Raw genomic sequence first — 14,047 nt, forward strand, 5'->3', positions numbered from 1 at the left:
TTGACCTATCTTTATGTGGGAAAGCCTCCATGATGTGTCTCCAACTTACCATGTATAAAGTGATTTCATTTAATAAATAACAGAGAAAGGCATTACCTTGCTGGTAATGCCTGCCATTCTCAACTGTAGTGGGATGTGAGGTTTAAATGTCTATGAAGTGCTTGAAACACAATAAATAGTGTACTATTTGAATACCTCTATTGTTATACTTGTATTTAGCTAAGTACTATTCTCAAATGTGTGATATACTCAATATAAAATTTTGCTTTCTAAAAGTAACTATCCAGAATAATTAAAAGAAGATAATTTTACACTGAAGTACTACACTGCACATATTTTCAGAAAGAATAGCATACAAACATTCTTTATAAAAAAAAATACTTTTCAACTGAAGTGATTCAAAGAGCCAGGAGGAGGAAAGAACTGATTTACATGAGTGATCTTTGAATTGCTTTTTTAAAATCTTGTGAAGGCATTAAATGAGGTAATAGGACAATTGGATCATCACTATAATCAGAGTGAGGTGGTGTTACTCTAATTTCATGACATTGGCCACTATGATCTTGACTACTCTTTACATTCTCAAACATCTAGTTGTAGAGCACCTATTTGCTGGCAGTACTTCTTTAACCCAGAGCCAGGAAGCTACAAAATGCATTTCCCCTATGTTTTGTTGGTGGGCAGAGTCTACTAAATAGGGCACATGTTTCTTGGGAAAGACCCGGCCTCATTTCCGCTCCTCTCTATCTCTCCTTTCTCTGCTTACTGAAATGTTTCTCATTTTTCTTTCCCAACTACAAGTCCACCACCTCTCTGAAGCCTTTTCCAATCTCTATAATCAGAAATAAACACTGAAATTATATACTGTGCTTGTGTTTGTTTCATAGACTTACTCTGTCAGTAGTCTAGTTCATTATCAGCTGTTTTATTTGCAATGCCTTGAAAGCAGGGACTAGATTTATGCATCTTTATTTCTTCTAATATCCTAAACGTGTATGAGACTTCCTCTTTGTGACATTAACTCTTAAAATAGCCTAGACATTTTGAAGAGAGACTTATTTCATACTGCAACAAAAGGTTCGCAAGAGTAACTAAAGACATTTTTGTTTGATTTTAGAATGAAAAGAACTTCCCAAACATAACAGTGAGATGTACAAGACACTATGTTGAAAAAGTTTCCTAAATATAACCTTTTAGATAGTCTATTACAAGATGTAATTACCCTTAAAATATTTTTGGAATGTCTAATTATGCTTAATATTTTAAACTAACTTTATCTTAGTTTTTGTTTTCTAATTACTTTGCTAAATTTGTATGGACATATGGGCAGAAAACAATTATTAAAAATAAAGTATAAATATAGCCAATAAACTTAACAGTAATACTTTCCTATCTTAATAGACCACAGTAATTCCTACAACTATTTGACTATCTTTTACTTTGAAAGTGTTTTAGAACAGCAATCCAGACAGACTTCATTTGCCCTCAGAACATAGTTAAGAACTATAGAAAGGCTTCAAATAAATTTTTCAAGCTTTTTTGTCTTTTTAAAGATGCTACAGATGATGACTTTTTTGTTTTATTTGAGAAATCTATGTGGTATTTTTAGCAGTTTTCTCTAAAATGTTATTTGTGCTTTTCATATAATTTTCAAGTCCTTTCTCTGTTAAAACTATGGCTTCTGTGGAATTGTGATACACATATCACATCTTCTTGCGGCACTTTTTGGTACTTTAGCTAATGTGGCGATGTGCACATTAGGACCATAACCCATATCTGATTGCATTTTTTCACTATGTTATACTAGGGAATAGAACTGAACCTCTTAGTCCTCTAATGACCTGAAAGTTTTCATTGTTCAGAGCAGGGGTTTCTAAACATTAGCACAGGATATGGCCTCAGAGTCCTACACAGAATGTCTGATGTGGTGCCTGAGCCATGTGCATTTCTAGCAGTGCTCAGGTGTGGCTACACCTTTAAAACCATTGGGCATAGAAAAAGTGTCTTGATTCCAGAGTATCTTCTAATCGAATTTTTCCTAATGAAACCATCAAAAATGATGAACTCTGCTAGTTGGCTAAGAAATTGTTTAAAAGTGACATTGTCCAAAAAAGAAATGCACTCTTTATCAGATTCATGTAACTGTAACCACTTTGTATATCACCTTTATAAAAACAATTGTTTGAGTTGCCACAACACGGGCTTCTATGCCAGTGTTAATATCTGTGATACCAGGTATTAAGCCAAATATTTTGGGAGGATCATAGTAGTTAATAGACTTTGATCCTGATCTTCAGGACCTGCCTCAGTCAGTTTGGGCCACTCCAATGAGACACTGAGTAGCTCAAAGAATAGGAATTTATTCCTCACAGTTTTATTGACTAGGAAATCCAACACCAAGGAGCCAGCAGATTCAGTGTCTGCTGAGAATACTCCTTCTTTTGGTTAGATTGTTGTCTTCTCATTGTATCCCCACAGGGTGAAGAAAGACTGCATCTCTCTCGTGTCTTTTCTCATAATGACACAAATCTCAACTACTGGGGCCACACTGATGTGTTAACTTCTGTCCACTACCTCCAAATTCTATGATTTTGGAAAATTAAACTTCATCATATGTATGATTTTGGAGGGATGAAAACATTTAGTCTCTTAGGACAGGGAGCAACAGAAATGTATGTATGCATCTGTATAGCTATCATACATTATAAAATATATTAGAGCTGTAAATTAGAAATATACTATTATAAGAGTGGTAACAGCTAGTGATGAGTTATTGTTGTGAGGGGATCTAAAAAGCCTTCTTACAAGAAAGGGTAAAGGCTTTTGCTTTTGGATTCTGACCTTGTAAAGAAGTAAAAAATTTTAAGTACAGATTCTCTGTTTAACACTAAATAAATAGATACCTCCCTTTTCTGTGGCATGGGCAGCCATCTTGCTGAGGGTTTATTATCGTGAAGAAAGCTTTTAATTACTCTACTGAATGAAATTCAACTGTACAGACTCCAGTTATTTACATATAATGCTAGATATTGCATATTAAATGTCATTGGGAGTTTAAGTATTTTTCATATTTAGGATGATTTGTTTGTGGAAATAATTTAATTTGGGGCAGGATTCTTTTCTAAAAAAGTTCTAGAAACATTTCTCAATGACTCAGAAATTAGGAAAACTCAAGAAACAACTTAAAAAGTCAGGATTGGCAATCTGACTCAAGTGGTAAACACTTGCCTAACAAGCTCAAGGCCCCGAGTTCAAGACAAGTGTGTGGGCGCTTGCGCGCACGTGCACACACACACACACACACACACACACAATTACGCAGTGTAAGAAAGCATAAATTAATTATTTAATTGTTAATTATTTAAAACAGTTTATAGCAGGCACAATGGTCCTACTACTCAGGACTATCTATGTTAATAAAATCTTTCCTGTTCATTCAAATAAACATGAGAAACAAATGAAGTATTATTTTTATGGAGTTCAAACCTAGTGGGGAGACACTAAGTAAGTAGATATATTCATAAGTATATGGTTATAAATTTTGTCAACTTTTATGGGGAAACCAAAACTGTAGTGTTATGAATGAGAAGACCAGTGGGAGGAGAACTGAGTCTCCACTAAAGGAATGCCAAGGCAGGCAATACAATAGAAGTGAGTTCTCGAGCTAGAAAAATGGTGAGCTGGGACATGAAAGGGACCTTGTGACCAAGCATGGTTAGCTTGAGATGGTGTGGTGGGTAGTGGGAGGAGAGGTGAGCAGGGGCTGGTCCACATACCCTGTGGGAGTGATTGTTATTTGCATTGTGCCAACAATCTTTTAAGCATTTTTTCAGTTCCAGTTTCTTTTTATGGGTTTATGTAATGTACACTAGCATTCCCTACTTGCTCAAAAAATAGCAAGTACAGCTTAACAAAGGGAGACTTGTTGCTATAAATGAAAATTTCACATTTCGTGGTCACACATAGATAATGTTGTTATATAATGCGATGTGAAAGGTTATTTAACTTATTCCCAGGTGGAAAAGCTTTTTTTCTCTTTGTATGTTTTAGAAAAATAAAAGTTACTAAAATATTCTCAAAAATACACTTCTCAAAACGAGAAGTCCTATTGATATCTAAATAAAATACTAGTTTAGCCAAAATGTGTAATTTAAGCATTGCATAGATTTTGGAGTCAGAGCTGGATCCAAATTTAAGTTTGGGGGGGGGGTTGGATGACATCTAAACTCTGTGACTCTAGTTTCCTGACTTGTGAATGCAGTTAATGATATTGTAAAAGTACCAAATGAAGCAATGTAAATGTCACAGCTAGGAACCATTTCAAAGCAAACCATAAGTCAGTAATTAAAGTTTTACGTCATTTTTGGTGGTATAAGACCAAGGCAAGGAGAGTGAGGAAAAGAGAGGGTACACTGCCCTAAACGGGAAAGGCTATCAGGCAGTGATTTGATAGATGAGTTTATTGGAGAGCATTTTTGTCAATATCTTTATGGAAAAGCAGGACAAGGGTAAAGGAAGTTGGGCTTTATCAGTGACTTCACTCAATCTCAAGAAGCTCAGAGATTGGAATGGCCCTTGAGAGTCATCCCAGGGGAAGCCAAAGGATCTGGCTATGTGTCCCCCTTCAAACTCCCAGTCATGAGATGCAGCCTGAGGAAGAGGTAACACAGGATGGCTGATTTTCCCAAGTGAGACCTAGCTTTGAGTCTCAGACAGCATCCAATACTACTGGTAGCTACAAATTTTTCCCCCTAGGTTTGCATGGTGAAACCACTCCTCAGAGTAAGTACTTTGTGAAGGACAGAGAAAAATGAAATTCATTTGCATGCTTTTTCCTGTCTCTCCTTCCTCACTAACCAAGGTTTTGTATTGTGCCCAATGTCTCTTAGGAAACTAGATGCCATACTCTGCCACAAAGTCTACATTCATCAGATTATCATCAATAGAGCTAGGAAAAGCATGAAAGATTTGTAGTAGCCTAGTTCTTAGCTTATGGTAAATGTTTATAAACTGTTAGAGCCTAGGTAGCTCTTTACTGTTTAACCAATTACAACTTTGAGTATTTACATAGCTTAACCATTTGATCCTCGCAGTAGCTTGAGGAAAAAGATAGTATGTGAATAATTTTGCATGTAATAATTTTGCAGAAATAAGTATATGTCACACCTAGGTTAAACAGTAAGTAGCACAGCAAAGCATTTATAACCAGGTATCTTTTAAGGAGCCATTATATTGCTTCCTAGTAGGTACTATTATTTTTATTAGTGCTACTATCCTTAGACTATAAAGATATATTATTACCACAATAAATGTTATAAATAAAATATATTTTAAAATAGATAATATTGGTGAAATTACAGTGGTGATTGCTCTATAATTTTAAACTGATATCACAAAATATTTTTGTGGGGTAACCAAATTCTTTTTTTTATTATTATCATTAGGTAGTTGTACAAAACAGTTGCAATTAACAACGCAGCTTATAACTACAATAGAGAATGAAAATGATGTAGAAAGTCTTGGGATTTTCACATAGGAGATCTCAGGGTCATAATATAAATGAAGAGGGCTAATGGGAAGCGGACATGACCACAGTACATTATACACATGCATGGAAATATCACGATGAAACCTATGAAAAATGTCCAAGAAAGATAAAAGGGAATATGCCTGGCAAAATCAATAGAAATTATCAGCTGCATGTTCCTTATGTTGAAATGACTACAGCCTGTCTGGTGCTAGAAAATCTGAAAGTCTAGAGATTTTTAATTCTATGCTGTCATTCAGTGATTTGTTACCCGGGACAGGTCACACACACACACACACACACACACACACACACACACACGCACACACACACACACACAAAGATTATTGGTAAGTTCACTTGTTATTCTACATTATGTTAAAAGGGAATAAGAGGAATTATTGAAGATGTTTATTTTTACTTTAATATCAAAAGTAAAGATTAAAATTAACAGTGGAGTCACTTTTTAACGTAACCTGTGATTGATTGTATTTTTCCTGGTAAAATTTCCCATTTGTTCATATGTAACTGCCTTGAAATCTGTACCTTACAAACAAAGAAAGGTCACCAATTCCTCTAACTCCTGGTTCTTTGTCAAAAATGGACACAGTTAAATGAGGTTTGTTTGGTAGGGAACAAATTCTCAGACACAGATAGAGATCCTTTCAATGGAAACAAATTTGTTTGGCTTTACCAGGTTACTTAGCGATTAATAATAGCCTTGAGATGCAGGTCAAAAAGGTCATGGCACCAGCTTGCCAACACAATCTAAATGTACAGTTAGCTGAGCTCTAGGTGTTCAGAAGCCCCCTAAATACTATGCATAAAGTAAATCAGGCTATTTTCGGGCTCCTTTTTTCATATTAATAAGCAATTTTCAAGAGAAGGGTGGCAAAATGGGGGCCATGCCACTCCAAGTAATTCATTTATTTTGCAATTTAATCTTATGTTGAAAAAAATTGCTGTGCTGCAATAGCATAACCTGGTGATTTTTAAACGTCAATGTGTTTCATAAGTAACCTTGTGGGAAGTACTGTATTAGTAGCCTCTACAGAAAATTACAAAAATATATATTTCTAGTTCTTGAACTGGAAATGAGAATCTATTTATTTTGGAATACTTTTTTCTACACTTCCCTGATACATTTGAGGAAAATGCTCAGATGATTTACTAAATTTTTACTCATAGAAGAGATACACTTTTGACATGGATAGTTAAATTTGTCCTATGAAAATAAAGGATTAGTTAATTTTCCGTATTTGAGAATATAATCTGTTTTTTGCATCGTTCATTTAAAATCCTATTTTGTTTACATTTTAGGCACACATAAATGATAAAGAAATTGTCATTCTAGCAATGCAATTTGTCATACCTGAAAAAATGCTTCAACTTACTCATTTAATCTTTAATGTTAATTATCTGTGCAATTGGGCACTATGTCAGCCTTTTAAATGTTGAATACTAAATGATATCTTGTATTGGTCTTATTTTAACTGTTAAGTAAACTTGCAATCAATTAAGCATCTATACAGTATCTATACTTCAAGATTATCCTGTTAATAGATATACAAAATAAGGAGAGATTTGTATGTATAAAACCAAAGTTTAAAGGAAATCCGTGGTTCAAGTGCTTCCTTGGAATATGTATTTCCAAATAGCTAAATCTTTAACTATAAAACTGCTAATGTAGCAAGTCACTTACTTTGCACTATTACTGAATTAATTTTAATGTATAGGCACTGGAGTTCTAAAAACTCATTCATTGCAAATCACTTAAATGCTTTCTGAAGATTGCAAAGTTTCACATAAAATACACCGGTAAGATAGATTGCACTGCTGATGATGGACGTGGTGGTGGCGGTTGCCCTCCCAAAACTTGATAATCATCAGAGACAGAATTAGAATTTCATCAGATAGTGTCAGAAATAACCGCAGATGATTTTGATGCAGGGAGGCCCTGGAGGAGTTTGCAGAGATGAAAGAACAAGAGGAGAGGAAGGCTGCCATCGAGAAGGAAGAGAAGGAGAGAAATTACCAAGCCCGAAAGATGCATTACCTCCTCAGCACAAAGCAGGTTGGTCTGCCTATTCCTGACAGCTCCCGGAAGCCACTTGGGCCCCTAGCCTGACAGAGATAAACTAGCAGCCCGAGTGAGACATGACTTGTTGCAAAGAGACCGCAAAGACACTACTTCAGTCCAATCGCCTGCTCCTGGCTAGGTGCATGGGTACCACGGCTCTGCGCACAGCCTCTTCGTATAGGCAGCCGCTGCGAAGATGCTGGCAGAGAGGCCTAAGCCCGCAGTGAGGTGCACCACCGTGATGCCACAACACTGAGGGCTCAACTCACTCTCTACGCTTATCCCCAGGGGCTTAGTGTTGTGTGGCGAGTGGATCATGCACAGCAAATTAATAGTAAGCAGGGGCGGCTTTCATGTTTCCTCTATTGAGTGAATGTTGAGATTGAAACCAGTCTTTTGCCCTGCTTCAAATTTTGATGGGAGTTTTCAGGTAAAGCTTGTAAAGAAATGGATTCTGCAATTACATGTTCATATAGAACGACAGATATGAACCTGAAAGATTTAGATGTTTATTCTTTCACACCTGCTAAGATGTCAATACCTCAGATTTCATCATGATTGCTAAGAAAGCATCCACTCTAGACTGTTCTGCCTACAGAGAAATATGGTTAAAATACTTGGAGTTAGGGGTTGATGTGTGTTTTGTTACTAGAGTTCTAACCAGAGCTAGCAATTCCAGACTTATATATTTTTCTCATAAACCTCCAACTCCAGTGCCATAGTTCTAGCCAGAGTCATAAGGTCAGGTATCTTCAGGGCTGGGCTACTCCAAGTGAGTGCCAGAGTGACTCAAGACTGAATGTGTTCTTAGAGATATTCAAACACAGGAGTTCAGTAAGTAGAAAGCTCGTGCTTGCTTGGAAAGTTCTTTTCCAGCACCTTGATCCACACTTGGTAGGCTAATGGTGGTAATGATTTTGATCCCTATCATTCAGTTACTTTCATCTAGCAGATAAGGAAGCAAACGCGGCTGTCTTTACAAACACAAAGCTAGCAGACGTAGCTCTGGCACTCAAGCCAACTTTTTTTTTTTTTTTACTGAAATTGACAATAATTTGAAATTAATTTTAGTATTAAGAGGCAAGAAAAATCTTTTAATATGAGTTGCAATGTAGAATTTTACTTGTAAAATTGATGAGCTCTGATTTTATCTAGAATTCACATCAAGAATTCCTTTTTAGCAATTTTTTTCTCTCCCAACCTATGATTAATTTCTATTTTGACAAAGTTAAGAAGACTATTAATACTGTTAATTCTTTCAAGTTGATAATATATTCCTTAGGGTGCAGTTGTTAAATTTGATCATGCCAAAACCTCTTGACACTTTGACTGTTTCTTAATCTTAATTTTAGTTGTGCTATTTATACTTAGGCGAAGTGGTGAACTAGAGAAAGCAATAAAGAAAGAAAATGTGCTGAAATCCTGTTAACTGGAGTATTTGTTCATTCCACACAGAGATGAAAATAAAAATAAAAAAATAAAGGTCTGAGAATGTACATCATTTACCTAGCATGCCTGAAGCCCTGAATTTGATCCCTAGTACCAAAAATCCTTAATTATATATATATATATATGTATATATATATATATATATATATATATATCAACAAACAAATCAAACCTCTAAGTTTTGCTAGCAAAAATAATGTAATAGACATAGCCAGAGTCTATCACGGAGACTTTACATATATTATTTCTTTAACTATTTTGATTTCATTTTAGTCTTAAAATTAAGCAACTGTTTAGGCAAATTTATGCATCAGAGGAGGAGAGTGGACTCATAGCCTTCCAATGAGTTTTCAGATACTGGTACTTTTGAGTTTCCACATGTTTGTGTTAACGAGCCCAATGAGTGCTGCTTCCATTTCCTCCATTGACGCTGACTTTCAGAAGTATGCAAACCTTGCTTTTGTGATCCCTCATCTCCAGAATTTGCTGTCATCCATTAAAATGATTAATGTTGAGGCAGTATAGTAAGACGAAAAGAAAATGGATGTTATAATCAGACTAGGCTGAATTTGTACCCCAGCTCTCCCACATAGTGTAAGATTACTTTGAGTTTTCTGAGCCTCTGTTTCACTCTACATGTGAGACAATGAATCCTATGATAATAAAAATTATGAGGATTAAATGTAATATCTTTATATTGTGCCAGGCCCTTAGAAAGACATTCAGTAAATGACAACAAGAACATTTAGCTAACTTGCCAAGCAAAAGCTAATATTCTATATTTCTGCTTTCTATTAGTTTAACTTATTAGAAGCATTCATTTTCTCATTTCTCTTCTTTTCTTACTCTTAATTATTAATGATAGCTAATGATAACTAATGATGAGTTCATACCAGCGTCTATATATTAGTTCCCACCACCTCCAGTTCACACTGGCTTCATATAGGTCAGGGTATTACAGGTGAAAGTCTGTCCAGTCACTTTCCCTTGGAGAATAGTAGCACAAAAACATAAGATTTTAACTGGCCCTGATGAGTCAGTATACATTGTTGTAGTGAACTAATATTCAACCACAAAGTATGTGTAGATATACAAGGACAACCCTGTGAATACAGGGAGAAAAGAGACACTTCCATTTTTTTGGTGATTAAATTTAGTAGTGACATCATCTACTTTGCTCTGTCCATTTTGTTCAGATAGTACTGGAAAATTCACATATTCTATAACTTATATTGCCAACCAATTTGCATTGTTTAGCTTTAAATCAGTATTTTTATTATGATATCGAATTTTAAAACTATTATGAGTCACAATGGCAAGCTATAACTATCTAAGCCAAAGTGGATATAGATCTTAATCTGTTGATTTCTGCAGATAACATGCTCAAAATTTAGTATAAATATATGCAACGTGAGGCTTAGACACAGGCATATTCTCCCTACATTCAGCCTATGGTCAAGCAACTTTTTAAAATAAAAGAGAACTGCTAGCTTCTACTACAGCATATAGAAGCTATGTCAATGAAATTAACATTTATATTTATGATTTTACTGATATGATGCGCTACTTTGTTCTATTTAATAAAAAAAATTTTTAGTTTCCCTAAGCTAAGAGAGATTCAGTGAAAAAGAAACACACTTCATTTTCTTAGAGTGTCTTGGCTTTTGAGTAGACACTAAATTGAAGATATAATTTTTTTCTTAAGAAATTACTCAAGAAAAGTGTTCCTCTATACTGTTGTTTAGATTAAGTTTGTTGCTTATTTTATGAACATTGATTTCAAATTACATTAACAGTGAATGCAACAGTGGTATTCACTATGCTGAAAATGAACTATACAACTTGTGGTTTGATATGGAAGGGAAAAACTGGGAGCAATTGAGGGTAGGAGTAACATTGTCCAAAAAGAAATGTACTCATTACCTGACTTGTGTAACTGTAATCCCTCGGTACATAACCTTTATAAAAACAAAAAAATAAAAACACTGAAGTGTAAAATAAAAAATGATTTTTTAATGTGGTACTGAAGAATTGAACTCAGGACCTCACAGCATGTAGGCAACCAGTCTACCATTAAGCCACATCCTTAGCCAAAAAGTTATTGATTTTAAAAGACATATCTCTTTTAACTTTAACTTGTATCTGTAGGAACTCTCAAAGACTAATGAATGTCTAAATGTAAATCTTATGAAAATTATGAGTCCAAAAAGTTTGATTGCCCTCCTTAAAAGAAAAAAATCTCTAGCTTTTTTAGCAAATAAAATGTCATTTTATTGGAAGCTTCAACAATTTAGGAACTATATCATTAATTCTCCTTGCTTTTATGTAGCTTAACTTTAAGTAAGTAGAAATACAAAATTAATTTAGACAAACAATGCTTTTACAAAAGTAAAGAATTTTAGAAGCCAATTTTTTGTTAAATTCAGAGATGGTTAATAAATGAGATTATGTATTATTACTTAATACATAAATAATTTTTGAAAAATTATTCTTGTATGTTGATGTATGTTAATAGCAATTTTAAAGTCAGCATTAAGCCTATTTTAATACAAATCTAATGTATGTCTTAAAATAGTTTCAAAAACTATTACTGATTTTTATTGGTATTAATTATCTCATCTTTATTCAAGCAAATATGTTTGTGCTAATAGGAATTACACAAGTAAATAACTAATATTGCAATGAGTGAACTAATAGACCCCTCAGGGTTTTATTAATTAAAAAGTTCAAGTTGTATTAAAGCACCTTTTGTATATGTTTATTTCAATCAGAAAGCTCAACCTGGTAACTTATTTGCATAAATAATCAATCACCATTTGCTAGTAGTAATAAGGTTAATTTGTTGCCACAGACATAATAAGATTAGTCAATTATATCTCCAAGAAAATACTGCTTGTTATGCACTCCATCACCTGTAGAACAGGATTGGGTTTAGCGCCCTTATTAAAAGAACACGTAAGAAAAAAAATCTTTGTCCCTGTAAAAGTTTTTTGAAAGGAAAAGTAATTTCAGTTCATTTGAATAAAGTAAAACCCAAGCATTGCCACCATGTGTAAATTTATCTTTCTGCAAAGATTGATTATTTAATAAAGTTATTTATTTTGATTCAGTGATCAGTCAAACTAAATCCAACATATACAGGGCATATTTCCTTTGAAGAAAATCTCATTTGCAGATCTGTTTTATTCGGAGTACACTGACATTCATTCTTTTGCCCTTGTTCCTGGGTAATAAATTATGTTGTCTGCTCCACCTACTGGTAGATATATGCAAAAGCCCATTGTTGGACTTCAAAGAAGTTTCTAAAATGTTGGCAGCATTTGTAAGGATCTTCCTGGAGGTCAGCTAAGTTGCAGAGACTTCAAGATACAAACTATAGACACCACTATTTTGAAATAAAGCATATTATGTTAAATTATTCATAGTATTAGTTTCAGATGAGCAATATTACCTCATTTTTGTGTTAATATGATAACAGGAAAAGGTGAATAGATACAAGATACACACATAACTCAGGATAATTGTCTGTGTTTTATTTGGGTTTGATATTTTCAAATCCTCCACCTGATGTCCATTTACTAACTCTGAGCAATTTTTTTTGTCTTTTAACCCAGGACATTTACTTAATCACTGTCAGATAAATGTTTCTAGAGTATTTTTTTTCTTTTCTCATTGAAATGTATAAACCTCCCTGTGGTTCATAAGATAATATCCATAATTTACAGCATCATCTCTCCCTAATCTGACTTGAGAAGACTGAGGTTTGTGAAGAGAGGACTTGAAGATACTAAGAGCATAATTAATTCACAGCATATCTAGGAGAAGAGTAAGCAATTCCAGCACTGGTGTGGAAATTAGAAAGACAGACAGGAGAAATTAACTTGATCATATTTCTTAGCTTCACTGCTGCTTCATATCAATGGTGACTCCAGATGCCTCTTCTTTTATTATCTACCCTACATCTCACTGTCATTCACCAATTCCTAAAATTACCTGACCCGCCACTTTTGTACAGGAGGTAAAGAGACCTGCAATGAAGACATTACTATGCGAGGTTTGAGAAATCGTTTTTTAAGTTTTGCATGAAGAATCTTACATTTGCTTTCATTGACTTCCCCAGAATTTGAGTGAATATTTGCACAAAGAAAAAGTGAACAAGAACTCAACAGAAAGCCTGTTGCTGAAACGGCCAGAGCAGCTGGGGGAGGGGTCCTCATCATAGTCTTTCCAGCCTCTCTTTTGTATAGATGAAAGGAAGGAGGACTGCTGTATCACTCTGTTTGATTACAAAGATGCTCTAAAAATGGAGATGACATTCTCAGTGCAATCAGTCTTAGTGAAAAGCTGAGAGTAAGGGGTGGGTCTGTGACCTCAGTGTCTGGAAGGAACTTCACCCCAGGTCTGTGAGTGTCCGTGATCCTTCTTGAGAGAACTTCACTTGCTCTACTGAGTGAGACTCAATTCTCCCCTGCTCTAAAATGAGTTCATATGCGTAGAAACATTGATTCTCAGTGAGTTCATGTGCCAACAGACAGAAAAACTAGAACCCTTGCAAAAAAAGGAGAAAGAAACCCAGACACCATTTTGACACCTATGGTATTTTTACATGCATAATTCACATGTAACCCAAGCAATTTATTATATTCATCTCCATGGGATTACATAAAGCATCAATTATTTCTCTATTAACAAAAATCCTGGTGGTGGTACTTTTTCATCCTTTGGATCTGTGGTGGATTTATTCTTTCCAGGAGACTATGTAGTAAAGAAAGATTTGACCTTGAGCTTTGGATCCATAGTTTAAGTGGAAGGTCTTCAGGTCTGATCATCTGTGCATAGTCTCACGTGGGTAGACCACATCAGAAAACCATGAGGTTATTTGTTACTTTTGGCAGTCTCTCTTCAGAAAGGCCAATGACTGAACCATCAGGAGAAGGAATTAGGTATTAGCTTCTACATTTTATTTCCTGCCTCTCTTAACATTAAGGTTT

At 34.8% G+C, this 14,047-nt stretch overlaps 1 protein-coding gene across 1 annotated transcript in view; it reads left to right on the forward strand.

Annotated features, from left to right (window-relative positions):
* Spata17 (spermatogenesis associated 17) overlaps positions 1-14,047 on the forward strand; it is a 146,197-nt gene that overhangs the window by 56,561 nt on the left and 75,589 nt on the right. Inside the window, exon 6 of the mRNA XM_013015163.1 lies at positions 7,478-7,601. Coding sequence (XP_012870617.1) covers positions 7,478-7,601 — 124 coding nt within the window. The remainder of the gene's footprint in view (positions 1-7,477; positions 7,602-14,047) is intronic.

This window comes from Dipodomys ordii, unplaced genomic scaffold (genome assembly GCF_000151885.1).
Source record: "Dipodomys ordii isolate 6190 unplaced genomic scaffold, Dord_2.0 Scaffold26, whole genome shotgun sequence".
Classification (NCBI taxonomy): Eukaryota; Metazoa; Chordata; class Mammalia; order Rodentia; family Heteromyidae; genus Dipodomys; species Dipodomys ordii.